Source organism: Zalophus californianus, chromosome 9, assembly GCF_009762305.2.
Source record: "Zalophus californianus isolate mZalCal1 chromosome 9, mZalCal1.pri.v2, whole genome shotgun sequence".
In the NCBI taxonomy this organism is placed as follows: Eukaryota; Metazoa; Chordata; class Mammalia; order Carnivora; family Otariidae; genus Zalophus; species Zalophus californianus.
In genome coordinates this window covers 102167609-102189598 of record NC_045603.1, presented here as the reverse complement: position 1 = coordinate 102189598, position 21990 = coordinate 102167609, and the positions used below count along the sequence as shown (strand labels likewise).

Sequence of the window (21990 nt, the reverse complement as noted above, 5' to 3'; positions counted from 1 at the left end):
ACTGCCAAACTCATTTTATGGGGCCAGCATCAGTCTAATACCAAAGCCAGGTAATGACACTACAAAGAAAGGAAACTACAAGCTAATATATATGCCCGATGAATATAGATGCAAATGTTCTCAACAAAATATTAACAAACTGAATTCAATAGCACATTAAAAGGATCATGCCCCATGATCAAGTGGGATTCCTGCCTAAAATACAAGGATGGCTCAACATATGCAAATCAGTAAATGTGACACATCAAAGAATGATAGATAAAAGTCGTATGATCACCTCAGTAACACAGAAAAAACAAATGACAAAATCCAACACCTGTTCACGATAAAAACTCTTGACGTATGAAGTACAGAAAGAACGTACCTCAACAGAACAAAGGCCATCCGTGACAAGCCCGCAGTTAACGTCATACTCAGCAGTGAAAGCTTTTCCACTAAGACTAAGACAAAGGTGCTCACTTTTACCTCCTCTCTGCAACACAGTGGAAGTCCTAGCCAAGACCAATCAGGCAAGAAAAAGGAAGAAAAAGCATCCAAACGGGAAAGGAAGGAGTAAAACTACCTGTTGTCATCAAGTGATATGATTATACATAGGAAAAGCCTGAAGACAGCACCAAAAAACTGTCAGGACTAACAAATTCAGTGAAGTTGCAGGATACAAAATCAACACGCAAAAGTCAATTTCATTTCTGCATACTAACAATGAACTGTCTGAGAAAGAAATAAAACAGTCTAATTTACAATGGCATCAAAAACAGTAAAATACTTAGGAGGTACAGACTTACACATTCAGAACTACAAGACCAATGAAAGAACCTGAGAAGACACGAATGACAGAACGTCCCATGTGTGCAGGTCAGAAGAATTCATGTTGCTAAAATGTCCATTCTACTGAAATCCATTTATAGATTCAGTGCAATCCTGTATCAAGAGTCCAACAATATTTTTAACAGGTATAGAAGAAAAAAATCCTAAAAATCATATGGAACCACAAAAGACCCCAAATAGCCAAAGCAATCTTGAGAAAGAACAACAAAGCTGGCGGCATCAATGTTCTGATTTTAAACAGTATGATAATCAAAAGAGTACAGTACTGGCATAAAAACAGTAGAGTGATCAAAGCAGGATGGTACTGGCATCAAAACAGACATATAAGACCAATGGAACAGAAGAGAACCCAGAAATAAGCCCATGCGTATACAGTAAAGTAGTATTTGACAAGGGAGCCAAGAACACTCAATGAGGAAAAGACAGTCTCCAATACGGTGCTGGAGAAACTGAATTCAAAAGCACATTAAAAGTCACATGAAAAAGAATGAAACTCAATCCCCACCCCACACCACTCACAAAAACTCAAAATGGATTAAAGACTTAAATGTAAGACCTAAAATCATAAAACTCCTAGAACAAAACATAGGGAAAAAGCTTTATGACATTGGTCTTCACAGTGATTTTTTCGAAATAACATCAAAAGTACAAGCAAAGCAAAAATAAACAAGTGGGACTACGACAAACTAAAAAGCTTTTGCACAGCAAAAGGAACAATCAACAAAATGGAACAGGAACCAAAAAATGGGAGAAAATATTCGCAAAACACCTATCTGACGATAAGGGGCTTATAACCAAAATATGCAAGGAACTCCTACAACTCAACAGCAAAAAAGCACATAATCCGGTTAAAAATGGGCAGAGGAATTGAACAGACATTTTTTCAAAGTCATACAAATGCTCAACAGGTACATGAAAAGATGCTCAACATCACTGATCCCCCAAGGAAATGCAAATCAAAACTGCAATGAGCCATCACCTCACACCTGTTAGAATGGCTACAATCAAAAAGATAAGTGTTGGCAAGGGGCGCCTAGGTGGCTCAGCTGGTTAAGCGGCTACCTTCCACTCAGATCCTTCCACTCAGGTCGTGATCTCAGGATCCTGAGGTGGAGGCCCCATGTCGGGCTCCCTGCTCAGTGGGGAGCCTGCTTCTCCCTCCTCCCCACCCCACCCCGTGCACACAGGCGCACAAACACGCACTTGCATGCTCTCTCTCTCAAATAAATAAATCTTAAATATATATATACGTGTATATATATATATATATATACGTATATATAAGTATTGGCAAGAATGTGGAGAGAAGGGAACCCTGTGCCCTGTGAGCAGGAACGTAAATTGGTGCGGCCACTCTGGAAAAAAGCATGGATGTTCCTCAAAAATTAAAAGTATTAGGTAGCATATGATCCAGCAAGCCCACTTCTGGGTATATACCCAAAGGGAACGCAATCCATATCTCAAGGAGATCCCTGCACCTTCCTGTTCACAGCAGCAACTAATGCAAACAACCCAAGTATCCACAGATAGATGAATGGATAAAGAACGAGTCACACACACACACAGCGTAAAACAGCCATAAAAAGGAAGGCAACTCTGCCATTTGTGACAATACAGATGAACCGTGAGGGCATTATGGTAAGTGATGTAAGCCAAAGGACAAATTTTGTGTCATCTTGTGCGGAATCTAAAAAAACCAAACTCCTAGAAACAGAGTAGATTGCTAGGGGCTGAGGAGTGGGGTGAAAGCAGTCAAAGGGTATAGATCTTCTGAAAATAAATGACTATCGTTAACACTATATTGTGTATTTGAGAGGTGCTGAGAGCACATTTTTAAAGAAATGTTACGAACGTGAGGTGATGGTTCTGTTAAGTAACCTCATCATAGTGATCATTTTGCAATACATACGCCTATCAAACCATCATGGTACGCATCTTAAACTCACACAATGTTATACCCCTATTATATCTAGAATAAAGCTGAGGGGAAAAGAAAGAAGTCAGGGCAGCCGGGACCCTGAGCGTCTGCGGGCGAGGTTAGAAGGTGCACGGCAGACAGGCTGTGAAGGTTTTCTCCATCACCAGTCAACGGAAGGTTTGAGACCCTGGAGTTACACTCCACACACATGGTCACCACAGTGTCAATGACAACATGGGACACATGGGACCTGGAGTCACCTTTAGAGGAGCAGGAAACACCCCTTCCAAGCTGGGAGCCCAAGAGGAGTGACCTCTAGATGCACTCATGCCTTGGGGAGAGGCACTGATGTCAAAATGACCTTAACGCCCTTCCTAATGCCCAAATCAGGTCACTCCTTTGCCTGCAACGGCCCACAGCCCCGCGACAAGGAGAGAGATACCTAGACCCCTCAGTGGAACTCTGAGGCCCAAACAAACTGACAGCTGCCTCTTCTTTGCCTCTCTTCCTCATTCGCTCTTAGCCCGTGGGCCTTCTCTGTATCCCTCAAACCCACCAAACTTGCTCCCCTTTCCAGACCAGGGCACCAGCAGGCCTCTGACTAGACCTCTCCTCCCAGGTCTTCCCACGGCTCTTTCTCACCCGTCACCACCTCCTCAGAGGCCTCTCCTGGCTTCACCTCAAGGGGCAACCCCACACTCTACCCGCTGCACCTGGTTTCATTTTCCTCCTGGGCAAATGTGCTCACCTCACGCAGTTACCACCTGTGTGTTCGTCCCACCACCCGCCGCCCCCAACCACATGCAAGCTCTCCATGGGCAGGGGGCGTAGCCGGCGTACTTGGCATCTGGAACCATGCCACACCTAGAGCAGATCCTCAAAGGTCATCTGTGCAACTGAAGCGCGCATGGAAAAGGAGGCTCCCGCGAGGGGAAGCATGACCTCTGAAAAGCCTCGCTGTCATCTTCAGGGTCTTCTACTCCACCCAGCAGCTTACTGCTCACAAATCAGAAACCCAGACAGAAACCAGACAGTGGAAAGAGCAACTCAGGCTAAGGATACGTTGACGGTTTACGTCCTAAAGCTCCCACGGTGTAGTCCGGGGGCGAAGAGCACGCGACTAGAGCCGGCCGGGCTGGGTGCAGTCCCTGCCCCTCGGCCTCCTAGCCCCTTGCTGGCCATGATGGGGAGACACAAAGCTTGCGAGGCTACCAGAGTTCACTCACACGAACCTGATGCTGGCAGAGGGCACGGCTGGCTACCGCCATCACCACCAGTGACACACGCTCAGGAGGAGCCTGACTGAGAGCAGGGCCAGGTGGCCGGCATTGCATCCCTTCGGATGCCTCATGAGGGACAAAGCAGCCTGCCCCTCTCCGGGCACAGGAGCCGCTCCCGCGGGAGGCCCCATGTCCACGAAGGCGGGGGCGGCGGGGGAGGGAGAAGTGCCGTCTTACCTGCCAGCCGCTCCCTTCTCCTCGTCGCTCTCATACTCGGCGAGGACCAGGTCCTCCTCCCCACATGCTGGCTGCTCTGGCAGCTCGGCCGCTGCCCCTGCCGCCAGCGCCTCCCTGCTGAGGCGGAGGACACGCTCCATCTCTTCTTCCTCTTGTCTCTGTGTAAGAGCACCGCCAGTGGAGAGAGAAAGCAATCTCAGCACCGGCGCCCGCGCCCCCACCCGAGTTTGCCTGCGAGTGGCTACCACACGCCATCACCACGGGCCTCGCTTCCCTACCGGTGACTATACCCCAGGTATCAATACCTCAGCTCAAGCTGCAGCTCCTGGACGATGAGAACTTAGCCAGAGGGGGGCAGGGCCAGCAGACTGAGGTCCTGGCCACTCCCCCACAGGAGCGGCACCGTAAGGCCCCACACAGTGTGACAACAGTGCCGGCACCCCGTCCCTGCCACTCCCGCAGAGGACGCTCACCATGCGCTTGGCTGCATACTTGAGCTGTGCATTGTGACGGATCTGCTGCAGGCGTTCCTCTCGCTTCTTCCTCCTGACCTGCTCCTCCTAGAGGGTGGAGTAGCCAGAAAGGAAACTCCTGCCCAAGTCCCAAACCATGCCCTTCTTGAAGAGTCTGGGGCTCAGCCCAGGGCCTCCATACACGGGGCGGGGCGGTTCTTCCTTCCGGGGACTGCAGCATCTCTGACCCTCAGTGTGGGAGGTCTGCACACTCCCTCCCAAAGCAACACACTCTCAATCAAATTCATTCCCTTAATGGAGTTTGCAGCCACTGAACCGCGTTGCCAACGGCAACGGTGAGGCTCCTTTCCCAAGTAGGTAATGAATGGAACTGTCCACCCCATCTAGAGAAGGCCTGTTGACATCAGCTTTAAAAAGACAGCGCGGGTGCAGTACCACAGGCTCAAGAAGGCACCGCAAAGGCAAAGGACACGCTAACTCCCACAATCAACGCCAAATTACTAGCCAAGCCCTGTTTCCTGGATGACTCCCACTTCTGTCACCCCACAGCTCACCTTCAGTCGGTCTACCAGGTCCCTTTCTTCTTTCTTCTGCACAAACTGAGTCACCCAGTCAGGCTCTCCCACAGGCCTCAGGGTGTCTGGGGTCTCTTTGCAGGAGGATGAGAGAGACGGGGACTGCTCCTGCCCGTCACTTAAGGGGACAGTTCCAGTTTCAAGGAGACGTGCCTCTTCTTGATGTTTCTTCTGCTCAAAGTCACGGAGCCAGGAAAGGGCCCCACAAATAAGACTTAAAGATTTTCCCTACAGGAAGAAAAAGGTCTTCAAAAACGAGAACAAAAACCAAAGCTTTCCAAATGACGTTTCCCATTTTAATAAAGCCTTCAAGGAAGGTCTAACTTTAAATATTAGAAGGCACTCTAAGACCAACCTGGGAAAGGGCGGGAAGGGAATTAGCAAAAGGACAGCCAGGAAAAATAGGAAAAAAGGAAGAAAGAAAAATAAAGTTCTTGGTTTAATTATATAGCTCACTGTTCCTAAGATAATTTAATGTGGCTTATCAGGTTACATATAAGTACTGCAAGTTAACATAATTAGAAGCTGAGGAATTAGATAAAAAGCCCCAAAAAAGAAGGCCAAAAAATACATGGCTTGAAACCCTATATACTCGCTAAGGGGGAGCCACATTTGGCTCTATGCTTTAATACAGCCCATGTGCAGACAGAACATGATCGGTCCCATGAGTCCCAGTCTTCAGAAACTTTTTAAAGCAAACTAATTGCTCTGGAGAACACAATTCTTAATTCAAAGACTGGAATTTTCCCTGTGGGTCCTTGCTGTGGGTTGAATTGTGTCCCCCCTCAAATTCGTATGTTAAGTCCTAACAACCCTGAGTGTCTCAGAATGTGAACTTATTTGGAAATACGGTCACTGCAGATGCATGTAGTTTAAGAAAGAGGGGGGCCCTGATCCACTAAGACTGGTGTCCTTACCCAAAGGGGAGATTGGGCCACTGAGGCATGCCCAGAGGGAAGGCGATGCGGTAAGACACAGGGGAGGATGGCCACCTACATGCTGAGGAGAGGGCCAGAACAGAGTCTCCTCTCACGGCCCTCCAAGAGAACCCTCCCTGCCTCACAACCCTGAGTCTGCACTTCTGGCCTCCAGAGCTGTGAAGAGAAAGCTTCTGTGGTTTAAGCCCCCAGCCTGTGGAACTCTGTTACAGCAGTGGGAGCACTAACACAGTCCTTCTGGGGCAAGAAAAAAAATGAGGCGTGTGTGTATGTGTGTGTGTGAGACGAGAAAGAGAGAGAGACAGAGAGACAGAGAGAGAGAGAGAGAGAGAGAGAGAGAGAGAGAGAGCGCGCGCACACGCGCGCCTTCCTCAGAGCTGCTGCAAGCATTAAGTAAGTTCACACCCATAAAAGCTAATACCTACTCCAGGATTAGAACAATACCTGGTACATAAGTGAGCAACAGGAGCTAATTATTTTTGCTATTATTAAGTAATAATAGTAAGATTATTACGTCCTGCAATAAGAACCTATTTCATGAAATTCTTTTTTTTTTTTTTTAAGATTTTATTTATTTATTTGAGAGAGAGAGAATGAGAGATAGAGAGCACGAGAGGGAAGAGGGTCAGAGGGAGAAGCAGACTCCCTGCTGAGCAGGGAGCCCGATGCGGGACTCAATCCCGGGACTCCAGGATCATGACCTGAGCCGAAGGCAGTCGCTTAACCAACTGAGCCACCCAGGCGCCCTATTTCATGAAATTCTTAAAAGGCCCTATGACAGAATGGCACTTCTGAAGAATGAAGAGATGACATATCTTTGGAAAAAGCCCCATATAGACCATTTCTCTCAGCTTTTGATAAATAAATACACAATGGCAAAGACTTCCGAACAGCACTCCCCAGCAGCAGCTGGACAGCAGCCATTCTGTATGCCAGTAAAATGGGGAGCCACCGGCTTTAGCCATCACCAAGCTAGGGGCCAGGGAGCCATCCCCCTAAAACAGTGGCCCCGGGTCGGACACCCGGTCAGAGAGCCAGCACCCTCCACTGGAAAGTGAGCTGAGGAAGTTCCCAAGGGAACGTCAAAGTTATCTTCCCACAATTGTGAACACACTCTATCACAAAGAGAAAGGAGGACTGAGGCCTGCAATTCTATATCCCCTAGTAAGACAAGAAAAATCTAAACCGGAAAATGTTAAAAGGATGTATGACCCAATGCTTGCCTCGGTTAATAAAGTACCCACAACATACCTAGCTTTGAACAATGTTATTTCGTGGGGTACCACCCAAGATATCACAGTTATACAAACACCCACACTGTAACAAGCACTGGACTTGATGTTGGGAAGGAGAATTCTCTAGAAAATGCCCACAGGCACAAACTTAACACACGAACCGCGGGGCGTCGCATTTCCCTGGGAAGCGTGGGCTCCAGGTGGAGAGGTCAGCGCACAATGTGGCGGACTCATGAACGGCTAAAATGGGGAGGGACAAGAGAAGCAGGCATCATGAGGAGCTAAGTGGGGAGCTTGGCCACTGAGGTAGAGGTCTAGCAGGTGAGGCACCACGGGTAATGGTATGGCACCCCTGTGTGCAAGGGGGCACCAACCACAGGAGGAAGAACTTACTAGAGACAGGATTTAGATAATGTCAGAATGATACGGTAACTGAAGTCACAAAGACAGGACGCCCTGGAACCACGAACATCGACAAGAAAGGGCTGAGCAGAGGAATGGGATGCACGGAACAGGCAGAGGGTTGAGATGGGAACCTAAGCCTTCAGGTTAAACAGGGCAGAATGAACACATGCTCTTCTGTGTCCTTTTCTGAAACATGCTAAAATTACACCAAAGGAATAAAAGAGGCTTAAAACCCACAGAAACAAAGAAAGTGGAAGAAGGGAAAGTAACAGGTTTTAGGAGAAATGGAAAGAGAGGAGTAAAGGATGCTAAGCCCAAGTGCCTGGAGAGATCCCCCCGATTCCTGCTCACAAGCCCCCAGATTGCCAAGGATGTCCCCTCCCTGCAGAAGACAGGATGTGTACCCTCTGGAGGAGCTGAGCCAGGAGGGCTCTGGAGATGGCGGGTCAAGTGAAGGGTGCGGAAGAGGGCCGGACTCAAAGCAGGACACTAAGCGAAAGCCCATGCACCTGAAGCAGCTTTCCCAGAACACCCTCAAGAATAATGGCCATCAGGCTGGGACCAGAAGGCAAGAGTTTAAAGGAACCTTCTCTGGAAAAACTGGATGGCTCAAGAGAAATCACACAGTGAATGATCACTGGAGGCCCCAACAGAGAGGCTAGCCCATCAGTCCAAAGCCAGCCTGCCCCACAGCCAGTCAGCCCGCCCTGTGGTGGCTTTTTCTTGAACACCAACAGAAGATAGCCAAGGATCACCAGACATTTGAGGAAAGCCTCTCAACAAAACACAGAACCCAAACTGGGGGAGGGAGAAGGATGGACAATGAGATGATGCAGGGCAGAAAAAATTCAAAAATGCTACTTTAAGTGGTATCCGCAGAAAGATATTATTTCCATGAAACAAGAACAGAATGCTATTTTTAAGAAGCAGAGAATAAGAACAAGTTCTTAAATATTAAAGATAGAATAAGAGAAATACACTGAACAGAAAGACTGGACAACAAAGTCAAAGGAATCCTGAAGAAGAATTCAAAGTGAAACAAAACAAGAACAAACCAATATGCCCAAAGAGATAAGCAACTAGAAGAAAACATAATTGGGGCACCTGGGTGGCTTAGTCGGTTGGGCATCTGCCTTTGGCTCAGGTCACAATCCCGGGGTCCTGGGATCAAGTGCCGAATCGGGATCCCTGCTCTGCGGGGAGTGTGCTTTTCCCCCTCCTTCCTGCTCATGCTCTATCTCTGTCTCTCTCAAATAAATAAATATCTTAAAAAAAAAAAAAAAAAACGGAAGAAGAAGACCAGGAGGTCCAAACTCAAAGAATGGGAGTACCAGGAAGATTATCAAATGTGAGAAAACATCTCAGAATGGAGAGATAAGAAGCCTCCAGATACAAAGTGCCCATCAGGAGGCCAACACAAAAAACTAAACACACTCATCCAACCCATCGACATGCGATTTCAGAATACAAAGGATAGAGGATATCCTGAAACTTTGGAAGGTGGGGTGGATCAGGCCTCCAAGGACTGAGGTGCAGGTTGCACCTGACGTCCCAGTAGCAACAATGGAAACCAGAGGGTAGAGGGAGCAGCTATTAGGGAAAAGCATTCTGCAGCTAGAATTATATACCTAACCCAACTATCACTACCAGTCAAGTGAAAAGGCACATCAATACATTCTCAGACCAGCAAAGTCTCAAAATCGTACCTCCCATACAACCTTCAGGAACATTCTCTATCAAAACAAGTGAACCGAAAAGATACGGAATCCAGGAAACAGAGAATCCAACAAAGAATTCACACAACAATATGGATGAATCCCCAAAATATTATGCTGGCTGAGCAAAAGAAGCTAGTCACAAAATAGTACTTCTATATGTTTCCATTTTCATGAAATTTTAGAAAGACAGAATGCATCTACAGAGATGGAAAGTGAACCCTGACTGGCTGGGGTAGGGTGGGGTGTGAGAGGGGAACAGCAGCCAAGGGTAAACAAACTTTCTGGGCTGGTGGAACTGTTTTGCATGTTCATTGCAGTAGTGGCTATATGGGGGTTTACATCTGTCAACACTCATTGACTTGTGGATTTAAAAGGGGTATATTTTGGGGGCGCCTGGGTGGCTCAGTCGTTAAGCGTCTCCCTTCAGCTCAGGTCATGATCCCAGGGTCTTGGGATCAAGCCCCACATCGGGCTCCCTGCTCCGCAGGAAGCCTGCTTCTCCCTCTCCCACTCCCCCTGCTTGTGTTCCCTCTCTCTCTGATTCTCTACCTGTCAAATAAATAAATAAAATCTTTAAAAAAATAAAAGGGATATATTTTATTATATGTCAATTATACTCCATAAAGTTGATTTTTTTAAAGGAAAGAAGGGAAATCCTAGCATTACAGTTGTGAAGTAGATCTTAAGAGTAAACTGAGAACTTCAAGAAGGAAATCTCCACGGTATAATGGAGTTAGTAATTACTACAGATTGAATTATGTCCCCCTCACAAATTCGTATGTTTCAGCCCTAACCCTCATGTGACTATTGGAGAAAGGGCCTTCAAGGAAGGAATTACAGTTAAATGAGGTCGTAAAGGTAGAGCCCTGATCTGGTAAAACTGGTGTCCTGATAAAAGGGGGAGAGACACCAAACCTCTCTCCACCATGTGAGGACACAGTGAGAAGGGGGCCCCCTACAAGCCAGGAAGAGTCCCTGCCAGAAGCCAGAGGCTGCCCAAACCTTGCACTTCCAGCCTCCCAAACTGAGAAATAAATTTCTGTCCTCTGAGCCACCCAGTCTGTGGTATTTTGTTATGGCAGCCTGAGCAGCCAGACTAAGCTGTAATTTTATGGATGGAGTATCATACAGAAAGGCCCCTGGATGGTGTGAGAAAGTGGTGTAGGTATATTAAAAACTAGACAAACTTTAAAAGGCAATTATCAACTCTGGGAAAACAAAAATTATTCAAGAAGAAAACCCATAATCAGAGCATACTGATTTAGCAGAGGCTAAAATTTTCCTAACTACACCGGGAGGATGCGGCGAGGGAAGGAAAGGAGACAGTAAGAGAGCTACATCTTAGCTATCACAAAGGAAGGCACAATCACTATAATGAATAAATCAAGAAACAGCACCAAGTTTACAATTTCAGATATGCTATGCAAGTGTATTTCTTAGGAACCAGTTAAAAGAATTAAAAATACCTGCCCAAAGAACCAAGTTTGATAAACTTTTTAACTTTACAAATGACACGCATTATTTTTGATTAAATTTTTTATGACTCTAAACGAAGGAGAGGGATATGTTCAATGATACTAACTGCTGCAGAGAGATCAAATAAGGACTCGAAACACCCAAATCTACTAATCAGGAAATCACTGCTGAGACGAAAAACCAGTCTGCGAGGACTGGTGGGGGAAGAAGGCCTGCTGCACTGGGTTAGAAGCCTCCTGTGGGCAGAACTCACCAAGCTCCACAGGATGACAGGGACACAGAGGAGGACCTCCAGGAGACCGCGGCCTGGCTGGGGGATCTTTGCATCAACACACGCAGCTCACTACCACATAATACTTTCTAAAGGAGAGGCGGGGACTGCTCACTACAGTCCTAATCTTCCTCCTAGCCACCTTCTAATAAATCCCTCCATCGTTCCACTCCTGGAAGGAAAAACTCAGGGGCCTTTGGTTGGATCTCTCCAGCACTCAGTAACTTTGTTTCTGACAACGAAACCAGTATGTTTAATCTGTGAAAAAGCCAAGGTAATTTGTTTCTCAACATCAAAGCAGTCGTGTGCCCAGAACAATTTGCAAAGCTTGGGTGCTATAGGTCTTGGTTTCTACAGGCATTCAAATTCTCCTTGACCTTCAGCGTAACTGTTCTCAGACCCTGGGGCTGCATTTAACAGAGGAAGCGACTGTTACTCAGAAAGATAAACCAAGGGAACAACTTCGCCCAACTTCAAACCATGAAAACTTCTGCCTAGGTTAACAAGCATGCTAGGTGGCTTCTGCAGTGCCATAATCAGGGTCTCTCAGGACCCTCTTGGCCCCTGAAGAGTCATACTTACAGTGCCAGTCGGACTCTCAAATATTCCAATCTTGCCAGCCTCCAACACCTGATACAGCTCTGCCATGAAGTCTTTCTGAATGGAATAGGGTGTGAAGGGAAAAGGGAAATGGATACCACCAACCTCCTGGGTTTTATTAGCCATGGTCCTAGGGGAAAAAAAAAAATAGGCCTGAAATCTAGAACAGTTCCTAAGACCAGTCTCAATACTAGATACAGAATTTCTCCTCAGGTTGTACACTTTTTTGCAAGCAGAGACCATGTTCTCCCCAAGGTGCACGCCCTCATGAAGCCATACCCAGCTCATGCAACCCATCTAATGACATTTATCAGAAATGGCTATGCAGAACGCAGCCCAGCAGAGCCCTGAAACAGAAACCGCCCTGCCATTTTACCTGGGATTCTTCTGCTTCTTGGACACCCTTCTAATGCCTCCAGGAAAGGTGTAAAGACTTCCTCTCGAGGTGTACCCCTGAGGTCAGGGGTGTTGCTCCTGACTAGCTGTGCAGCACAGTTCTGCCCATGTCCACAGCACAGCCTTTGCCTGGCAAAGCCGCCTCACTTAATCCTGCTGCCAAGACCTGTAAAAACACAGGCAGAGAATCACCAGTACAGTTCTTTACCTGGCACAGGTGCACACATACATCCGTATTTCACAGGGATCTTTAGTTTGCTTCTTTGTTCATCCTAGCCTCCATGTCCAGTATAAACCAGAGCCTCCTCCTAAAGCCTTCCCAGCCTCAAGAAATAAGAGCTTTCTGTCTGGTTGCAGACTGGGAGAGCTCTCCTGACAGGGACTAAGCCCTGGCTGGAATTCCAGAGCTCCCCAACACTGAGACCATAGCATTTCTCTTTCCTTGCCAGGCCAAGGTCTAAGAAGAACGTCTCAGCTCCATGTTTTATCTTTTTTCCCCTCTTCTGAACCAAATTTCTCTAAGATAGCTTCTCCACACCCTTTCCTCCTTTAGATTTTTTTTTTAATCTTTATTTTAAGTAGGCTCCATTCAATGTGGGGCTTGAACTCATGACCCTGAGATCAAGAGTCACATGCTCAACTGACTGAGCCTGCTAGCCGCCCCAACCCTTTCTTCCTTTCATTACCATGTGGAGGACTGACCCTTCCATCCTGGTTCCCACACTCTCTTTGGAAGTCACTGCTCCAACCTATTTGGCAGGCCCATCTCTTCTAAGTACTAACCAGTCTGAAATCCACTTAGAATCCTGCCACACGACCGGCCTCAGTAAGACTACTGACAATGTCAACACATTTATGAAGGGAAAGGTAGTTGCCATGACGTTCGTCCAGTTAATAGTTTAGGAGCACCTAACAGGACGACAGAGGTGAAAAACTGTAAGAAGGGTGACTATTAAAAACTAGGACCATTCAATACTGAGAGGGAGGCATAGAATCAAAAAAAAAAAAAAAAAAAAAAGGAAGAAAAGAGGAAGGTGTCTAACAAATTTTGATCACCTAGTATGTGTTAAACACTCCACAGGCCTTTTTACTATTATTATCCCAGTTAACCTGTACAACACTATAAGGACACAGTTGTTGGGTAATCATGCTTCCAGACATTAAATAATTTTCAAGGGCAAAGTTAACAAGAGAAAAACCAGGGACCCACACCAAGGTCCATATGGCTCTCTTTTAGTCAGATTCACCTCGCAAGAGATAATCAGCAGAGGCAGAAGGGAGATCTAATGAAAATATACATACTGAGAAATTATGCAAAATCTGCGAAAACCTACAAAAAAAACAGAAGCCACTGACAGAGTGGGATTTCTTGCAGACTACAACTACAAAGTAATCCAGATCCTAAGAGAGCTCCAAGAAATTCCCCACCAAGTAAACACCCACAGACTGCCCTTCTGCTGCTCAGTCACATGCCAGATGGAGCCACTCACTGACCTCCTGCGCTTACTCATAGCTTCTGCTTACCCCAAACTTTGGCTGGCACAGGGCCTCTTCAGCGCCCTCTACCTTTGAGCTTGCCTGGCAAATGATGGACATTTAGGACTCAGCCTTCTCCCAGAAGCCTCCGCCTCTATTTGGCCACCCTATTCGGGTCAAATACCACTCCCTATCCAAACACACATACACCACCCTGCTTGAAGTCACTCTTTTGTCTCATTACCCTGTATTTAATTTCTTCGCAGCTCTTAGCACTAACTTATTTATAATCCTTTCATACCAGAATATACATGGCATAAGAGGAGGAACCTTGTCTGTCTTGTTCTTCCCTGCCCCCAGCACCAGAATAGGTACTTTGGCACCTAGCAGGCATTCAAATAAATTTTGATGAAATGAATGAATAGCCAGCTTGATATGGTGGCTGTAGGTAGAGGTTTCTGTTCTTCAGAGGCATGGGCAGAGGAGGTCCCACAACTAAAATACTTAGTCCAAGGGCCAGTTCTTTAATGGTTTCCAACTGCTTTCATATAACCTCACAGCAACCCTGTGTGATATTTTTATTAGCTGTATTTTATAGATGAAAACACTGAGACTCAGAAAGGTTGAGACTTGACCAGTCACTCAGCAAGTGCTTGAACCCAAGACTTGAACCCCCATCTGCCAGACCTCCAAGCCCCTGGGTTTTACAGTTCATCCCTCTTCCTCCCACCAGGGCAAGCCTACTGAAAAGAAAGACTTGGTTACTAAACTTCAGAATGACAACATGAAACAGTATAGAAGAAAAGTAATTATTTCACCCCCCTGTGGGTGGTAATTATGGATCTCATTATTCCAAAAGCAGCACAAGCTAAATCACAAGTTAAAGAAGTATTTGCATAAATGCTTGAAGAGTGGATTCACTAAGTGCTATTCAGGACATTTGGTGTAACTTTTTCTCACCTCTTCAGGTTGGTTGTGTGGTGGACAGCCACAACCCCACACACAAGTTCTCCCTAGAATTCCCCACTAATGCTAAGGCACAGAGCATATACTTATTAAATGAGATAAAATACATGAAAGCATCTCAGGTACATGTTAGTTCTGAAAGTTCCTTTTCTTCAGTTCTCAATCACCACTCATTATTTACTTGCGTATAAACTATAGCTACAGACTGAATTGTGTTCCCCCCCCCCCCGGCAAAATTCAAGTGTTAAAGGTCTACTCCCCAACACAGACTGTATTTGAAGATAGGGCTTTTAGTAGGAAACTGAAGTTAAAGTCATAATAAGAGAGGGGTCCTAATCCTTCTAAAGACGGGTGACCTTGGAAGAAGGGGAAAGAGGGAACTCTCCACACCATGTGAGGATGAGGAAGAAGGGGGCCCTCTGCAAGTCAGGAATAAAGCTCTCACAAGGAACCAAATACGCCAGCACCTTAGACTTCCCAGACTCTGCAACCGTGAGTAAACAAGTTTCTGTTAAGCCCACCAGTCTAAGGTACTTTGTTATGGTAGCCTGAGACAACTTCCAGCCAGCGACTATTGTGCTGTTAGGTTCCTAAAATACTTCAACTTCACAGACCTGGGAGGCAACACAGCCCTAAAAGAAGAAAAGCTTCTCTACACCGGCTGCTAATCCAGAGCCACAGCTTGCACAGCTGCAATGCTCCAAGATGTGGAGAGACAGTCCGGCCCACAACCCCCACATTCTCACCTTGCTGGAGCCTTCTATCTCCCTCCCAGCTCCATCCTCGGAGCTCTCACACTATGTAAGAAGAACCTGCTACTTATTAGCATTTATTTCCACCTTTATGACACCTCCTCCAACAAGTGGTCAATTCCATTCATCCCAGTCCTCTAGACTGAACCCTACTCCACTTTGATTCCCTGACGGGCAGTAGAGCGGAGCCTTTAACAGAATGGGAACTGGGCTCCGGTGGCCAAGTCTGGGATCCCAGCTTATGTTAATATCCCTAAGCCTCAGTCTCCTCATCTGTAAAAGAGAAACAGGTAACAGCACTTACTCATAGCGTTGTAGGATCACTAAATAAGGTAATTTATGAAAAGCGCCTTAGCACAGCCGGGCTAAATTGAAGCCCCCTGACGCAGGGTAGCTGTTCTCACTCCTAAGCGCCGCTCCACAGCCACTGCAGGTCCCACCCTCATTGGTCTGTCCTTTCCCCTCGCATTGGTTTCTAGCCCGCCAATCACACGTTGGTCCCGCCCCTCCGGCTCCAGAACCTTTTCCCGCTCCCGACTCGGCCTGCCCCTCTGCACAACAGCTCGCCGCGTTTGCGTTTCCACTGGCGTCTACCCTCTCTCCTGTCGCTTCGCCTCGTCCTCACGCGGCACCGCGCTCACCCTCTTCGCCGGCGGGACTGCTTCGCTGAAGCCGGGCGGATGAGGCGTTCGAACAGAAAGTCACGTAACTTCAAACCGTGGCGCCCCTCCGTCAACGTCGGCCCCCGGGAGGAGCGTGCTGCGTTGCCACGCCCCCGCGCCACTGCGCCTGCGCAACCCGGAACTTGGAGGGGCGGGGTGGGGTGATTCGCCTTTTGTACCTCTGCGCTTGCGCAGCGGGTTCGGAACTGGGATTTTTTTTTTTTTTTTTTTTTTTTTTTTGTCTGGCGCTGGAAACCCTCGTCATGACAGAATCCTAGAGGCTGGGGTCAGGGAACTGGGCTTTCTCCCTTTGCCCTCTTGCCAGGTGCAGGATGTTTCAGTGATCCTCCTCCGATTGGCGCCAAATGTACTGAGCTCAACAGTTGCTTGGCTTGATCAAATTGACCAATATTGACCAAACACCCAAAGATGTTGAGATGCTGTAGCCAAGAATCAGGAAACCCGTATTCTGGTCCTGGCTCTTGTCAGGCTTTACGAGTGAACCTCAGTTATTTTACCTCTAAAATGGACGGCATCTGCCCTGCTCACCTCGACAGGGTTGTGCAGGGTCTTGGATATCTTGAAATCGTGTAAATTAAAACACTCTAGAAGAAGAGTTTAGATTATTGTTCGCACTAAGTCCAGGCACTACCCTGAGGGGGGCAAGGAGGATAAAGCACCAGCCCTGCCATCAGGAAGCACACCTTCTAGTTAGAATAAACATGTCACCTTCACCTCTCTGGACTTGGGTTCTCCTTTGTTCAGTCTGGGAATTAAGACGATATCTGATCCCTACCAACTTTCTGAAAAGTATGTCCAGTGTGTGTTTTTTCCAACACCACCAAACTGAACTCATTTCTGACACTATCTGGAGATAGCATTAGATCCTACAGGTTAAGGGCTCAGTCCTACAAGACTACTCCTGCCCCCACTTCAGGCACCAGTTACAGGTCTAGGTTGTTAGTTACCTGTGCTTCTGACCCACCAGGCTATAGTTGATGGGAGGTTCCCATGACCCCACCCCCATCCCAGGCAGATTAATTTGCTGTAGAGGCGCAGGGAAATATTTTGCTTACTAGGTCGCTAGGTGGTTTTTGTTGTTGTTGTTATTTTGTTTGTTTTAATAAAAGGCTAAAACTCAGGGACAGTGGAAAAAGATGCATAGGGCAAGGTTATGTGGGAAGCTTCCATGCCTTCTCTAGCTGTGCCACTCTCCCAGGACCTGCACGCGTTCACTAACGTAGAAGATCTCTGAACCCCCTACTTTCAGCGTTTTATGGAAGTTTCGTTACGCAGGCATGATTGATTAAATCATTAGCCATTGGTGATTGAACTCTATCTCCTGGCCTTTTCCCTTCCTAGGAAGTCTGGGGTGTCCCACCTTCTAATCTCTTGGTTGGTTCCCCTGGCAACCAAACCCCATCCTTAGGTTACCTAGAGGCCTTCCAAAAATCACTACATTAACATAATACACCTCCATCGATCTCAGGAAATTCCAAGGATTTTAGGAGTTCTGTGCTAGGAATGGGGACAAATACCGAATATATCAGACATATATATTTATATATATTTATATATATATATTGCCACAACATCACAGAATGATTCTAAGAAATGATAAAGGAGGCATTTTATACTAAGTGCTCCTCCTGGAATGACATAGGTAATTGGTGTGATTTCCCAGCAGGATCAAGGGATGTTAGGGACAGTTTGCTGGAATTTGAAGGAAAGGCTTTCAGGGAGAGGAACCAGTGTTAAAAACTTCATAAAAGCATAAAAGTTAAAAACTGCATAAAAGTGGGAGTTTACAAAAGGTGATTCTGATTTTAGAAGGAACATTAGAGTTAGAAGCTGATGGCCAAGACAGAATTCTTGAGACGCCCTTGGTGCAAAAAAGGCGGTTTTATTAAAGCCCGGGGAAAGGACCCAGAGGCAGGAAGAGCTGCACCGGGGTCAGGAGGAGTGGCCCGTTATAGACTTTCAAGTTGGGAGGGGGCTAGGGATAGTGTAAGTCTCTAAGGAGTTTTGGAAGCAAGGTTTCCAGGACCTTGAGGGGGCTGGCTCTTGTTGGGAAAAGGCCATTTATTACCGCGTAATAACACCTTAGTCATGAGACCCTTCAGATGGATATCGGTGGGCCATATTCTTGGGGGATGATTGCCAACACGTATCTTGGGGGGGGTTTATATGTTAAAGAAAGCTTACAGGATCCTGGGGGCGTGGGCAGCTAGGATTGCTTTTGACCTTAGCAAAGTGTCAACATTGAGGCAGTTGAGTCCCTAGAGGAATGTCACTCTAACCTGTTTCAAGGACTTGTCAATGGGGCTGTACGTCGTAAGGAAATTTGATAATTTTCCTTCTTCCTTTGTTTCCCACATCAATTCCAGGGTCAGTTTTTTATGAGTATTTATGACTACCAGTGACTGGGTTAGTTTGAAGACAATAAGAAAGTAATAGGGCCTTGAAATGTGGCCCACCAAAATCCCGAAAAGCTCTGTGATGCCTTGGTTTTAGCTTTAAAGTTGATGTAATGTTGCACTCTACTCTATAGCATGTTTTGGGGGGTTTTGGGGGGTTTTTTTGTTGTTTTTTTTTAAGATTTATTTTTTTGACACGGAGAGAGACAGCAAGAGAGGGAACACAAGCAGGGGGAGTGGGAGAGGGAGAAGCAGGCTTCCCGCGGAGCAGGGAGCCTGACTCAGGACTCGATCCCAGGACCCTGGGATCATGACCCGAGCCAAAGGCAGACGGTTAACGACTGAGCCACCCGGGCGCCCCTATAGCTTGTTTTAGAAAAAATAAAAAAAAACTTTAGAGTAACTGTCATCTGGTAAACTTGACACTTAGAAATAATGTTCACTACGTTTTGGCCCTTATTGCATCAAAGGTCCCTCTCCCTCCTTGCCGCCCCCCCCCCCCCCCCCCACACACACACTCCTAGGGTATTGAAGCCTCTGATTTCAGAAGCACCATTTAAGGACTAGGAGAGGATAAGACATGAAGGTAAGTCAGGGTCTGGTTGCAGAAGACTTTAAATAGCAAGATAATACATTAGACTTCATACTTGTTAAAAACAAAACAAAATTCAACCAAGTAAATTTGAAGATCTAATTGGCTTTTTTAAACAATTCATGCATCCCATCTAGGAGGCAGAGAGGAGCTCCACTGAGTTAAACAAAAGAATGGTTTTTAAAGACAAAGAAGTCATTAAAAAGGAAGAAAGGAATTTGTTAGCGAGGAATGAATTGTTTTGGCAAGGTTGCCCCTCCCCCCGGACTCCCACCCCAAAGGGAGCAGAAGGGGTCTATCAGTAAATTTCCTCGTCATTGACCAGCAAATTCCGTGTTCACTGGTTAAAGGTTACATTCCGGGGGGGGGGGGTTCAAACTGCAGTTAGGTTAGGTATTGATTCTTGGTTTATTGATTTGGCCTACGTGACAGCATTTTGGGCCTGTGGTTTCCTTTTTAAGCAATTTGCAAGTCACTGAAATGTTTTTGAATGGAGGGGCGAAATTGAAAAAGCAATGTCTTGGAAATGTTAAGCCAGAAGCAATGTGAAAGTGATGCCAGCAGACCAGGTCTTGGGACTCAGAGCGGGGGGGGGGGGGGGGGGGGGGGGGGTCCCACTGGACCAGCCAGGAGGGCCTCTGGCTGCACGCAGGATAGAAATCAAACATGAGCCAAGCAGAAGGTGAAAGCCGAGTTTATTGGAGGTATTGAAAGAGTGCAGGTACAGAGTGTCTGGGAGACTCAGAAAGGAAAGAAGAGAGTCTTGTCTATGTTTAGGGTCTGGAGTACGTATCCTCTCAGGCATCCAGGAACCAGTTAGAACAAAGATGAGGGCCCAGGTGTTATTTCCTGGAGCCAGTGGGTCTTAGTGTCGAGATGTCTAGTGGTCATGGTCTGGAACACACATGGGATGACTTCTTCCAGTCATGTGCACCTGGTCCTTCCTTAGATGTTAATGATTCGAAAGAAATCATTAACTCCCTTCCAAAGGAGGACCTACATTATTTGCACTATGAGACGTGGGTAAAGTGCGGGTGCAGGTCCTAGCAAAGATAGAAGCAGGAGAAGAAGCAGAAAGCAGATTTTTTATGAAGTCCCTCAGTTTCTCTGTCTCAAAGGATGCTTTGGAGCGGAGAGACCAGAAGCAAGCAAACAAGCCAGGTTGTGCAGTAAACCCGACCATGCAATAGGGACGCAGACTTCAAGAGTGGCAGCAATAGGAATGGAAAGGGTAGAGGCAGTTCCTACAAGCCTATAAACCTGCAGGTGACCCTCTAATCTCTTCTCATCCCTGCCCCAGGCATCATCCTATAAGACCGACACTCCTAACATTAGACCCTGGGCTTTGTCCCAAGGGTAAAATCAGGACTGTTAGACCTATGCGGAGCACCTCTGCATTTCTTATTAAACAGCCTCAGATGATGCCATTCATTGAATTAACTCAAAGACCTTCTGAACAAATACCCCACTAAACTCAAGGCCAGGGAGAAAAAACTTTCCACTCATGTACAAATATGCTTTCTGTAACTCAACAGTGAGAGCTGGTGTGACTGGATGTTGGGGTCCGGGAGCAAAGGGTCACGAAAGAATTCTGGAGATGGTTTCGGTGCAAAAAAGGTGGTTTTATTAAAGCACGGGGACAGAACTGGTGGGCAGAAAGGCTGCACTGGCGTTCTGAGGAGCAATGGATTATATACTTTTTTTTAAAGATTTTATTTATTTATTTGAGAGAGAGAGAATGAGAGATAGAGAGCATGAGAGGGAAGAGGGTCAGAGGGAGAAGCAGACTCCCCGCTGAGCAGGGAGCCCGATGTGGGACTCGATCCCGGGACTCCAGGATCATGACCTGAGCCGAAGGCAGTCGCTTAACCAACTGAGCCACCCAGGCGCCCGGATTATATACTTTTAAATGGGTAGGGAGGTAGAGACAAAGGAAGTCTCCAAAAGGATTTTCATATGTTAAAGAAGATTTACAGGATCCTGGAGGCCTAGCTATTGTCAAGGTAATGTGGTTTTTCCCTCTAGCAAGGGAATAACATTAGGAAAGTTGGGAGTTGCCAGAGGAACGTCAAATTCTGCCTGTCTCAAGTATTTGTCAGTGGGCGGCAAGTTAGAAGGAAATTTAATTGTATCTATATTTCCTTTTGCCTATGTTCTCCACATCAAGAGCTACTTAAGCCCATTATATATTCCTCTTTGCCTCTGCTGCTAATAATCTCAAAATTCAATGTGCATTGTTTTAGTTTTTCATTGGCCAGTGGGTATTTATTTATTTATTTATTTATTTTAGAAAGAGAGAGAGAGAGAGAGAGAGAGTGCGTACTCGAGTGCCCACACACGCAGGTAGGGGGTGGGGCAGAGGGAGACAGAGAATCTCAAGCAGACTCCCTGCTGAGCAAAGAGCTTGATCTCACGACTCAGGAGATCATGACCTGAGCTGAAACCAAAAGTCAGACACAACCGACTGAGCCACCCAGGCGCCCCCGAATGGCCAGTGTTTTTTGATACTTATTTTTCTGTTCTCATTACTTCTTGATAATTTTAAGTACACGCTCTAGTAGTCAGACCATCTGGATTCAGATCCACTCTTAACAGTCTCAGTGACCCTGGCAAGCTGTTTAAGGCCTCTGGGCCTCAGTTTTCTCAGCTATAAAATGGAGATAATAGCAGGACCAACCCTTACAGGATTCTCTGAGATAAACGAGATCATCTTGGTAACATTGAGGGCTTAGCTCCTGGCATGCCATATTATAAAAGCTCAACAAAGCTAACTAATATGAATTGGGTTTGGTTTTAGTAATCCTATGCTTTTATTATAGGTTTTCTTAGATCCCC

General features: G+C 46.5%; 1 protein-coding gene across 17 annotated transcripts in view; it reads right to left on the bottom strand.

Annotated features, from left to right (window-relative positions):
• The window catches only part of DDX11 (DEAD/H-box helicase 11), a 51763-nt gene extending 35510 nt beyond the window's left edge, over window positions 1-16253 (bottom strand). For 12 of the 17 annotated variants that reach the window (XR_003519768.2, XR_003519770.2, XR_004820280.1 and 9 more), the window contains exons 1-6: window positions 16126-16253; window positions 12271-12456; window positions 11877-12024; window positions 5231-5479; window positions 4677-4763; window positions 4204-4361 (exon numbers count right to left, since the gene is read on the bottom strand). Coding sequence is in view for 12 of the 17 variants with exons in the window: in XM_027592790.2 (XP_027448591.1) it covers window positions 4204-4361; window positions 4677-4763; window positions 5231-5479; window positions 11877-12020 (638 nt within the window). In the remaining 5 variants the exon portion in view is untranslated. Of the gene's footprint in view, window positions 1-4203; window positions 4362-4676; window positions 4764-5230; window positions 5480-11876; window positions 12025-12270; window positions 12457-13073; window positions 13200-15788; window positions 15907-16005 lie in introns of those variants that run through there. The other 5 variants (XM_027592792.2, XM_027592798.2, XM_027592794.2 and 2 more) reach the window with 5 other exon arrangements.
• Window positions 16254-21990: the final 5737 nt, after the last annotated feature.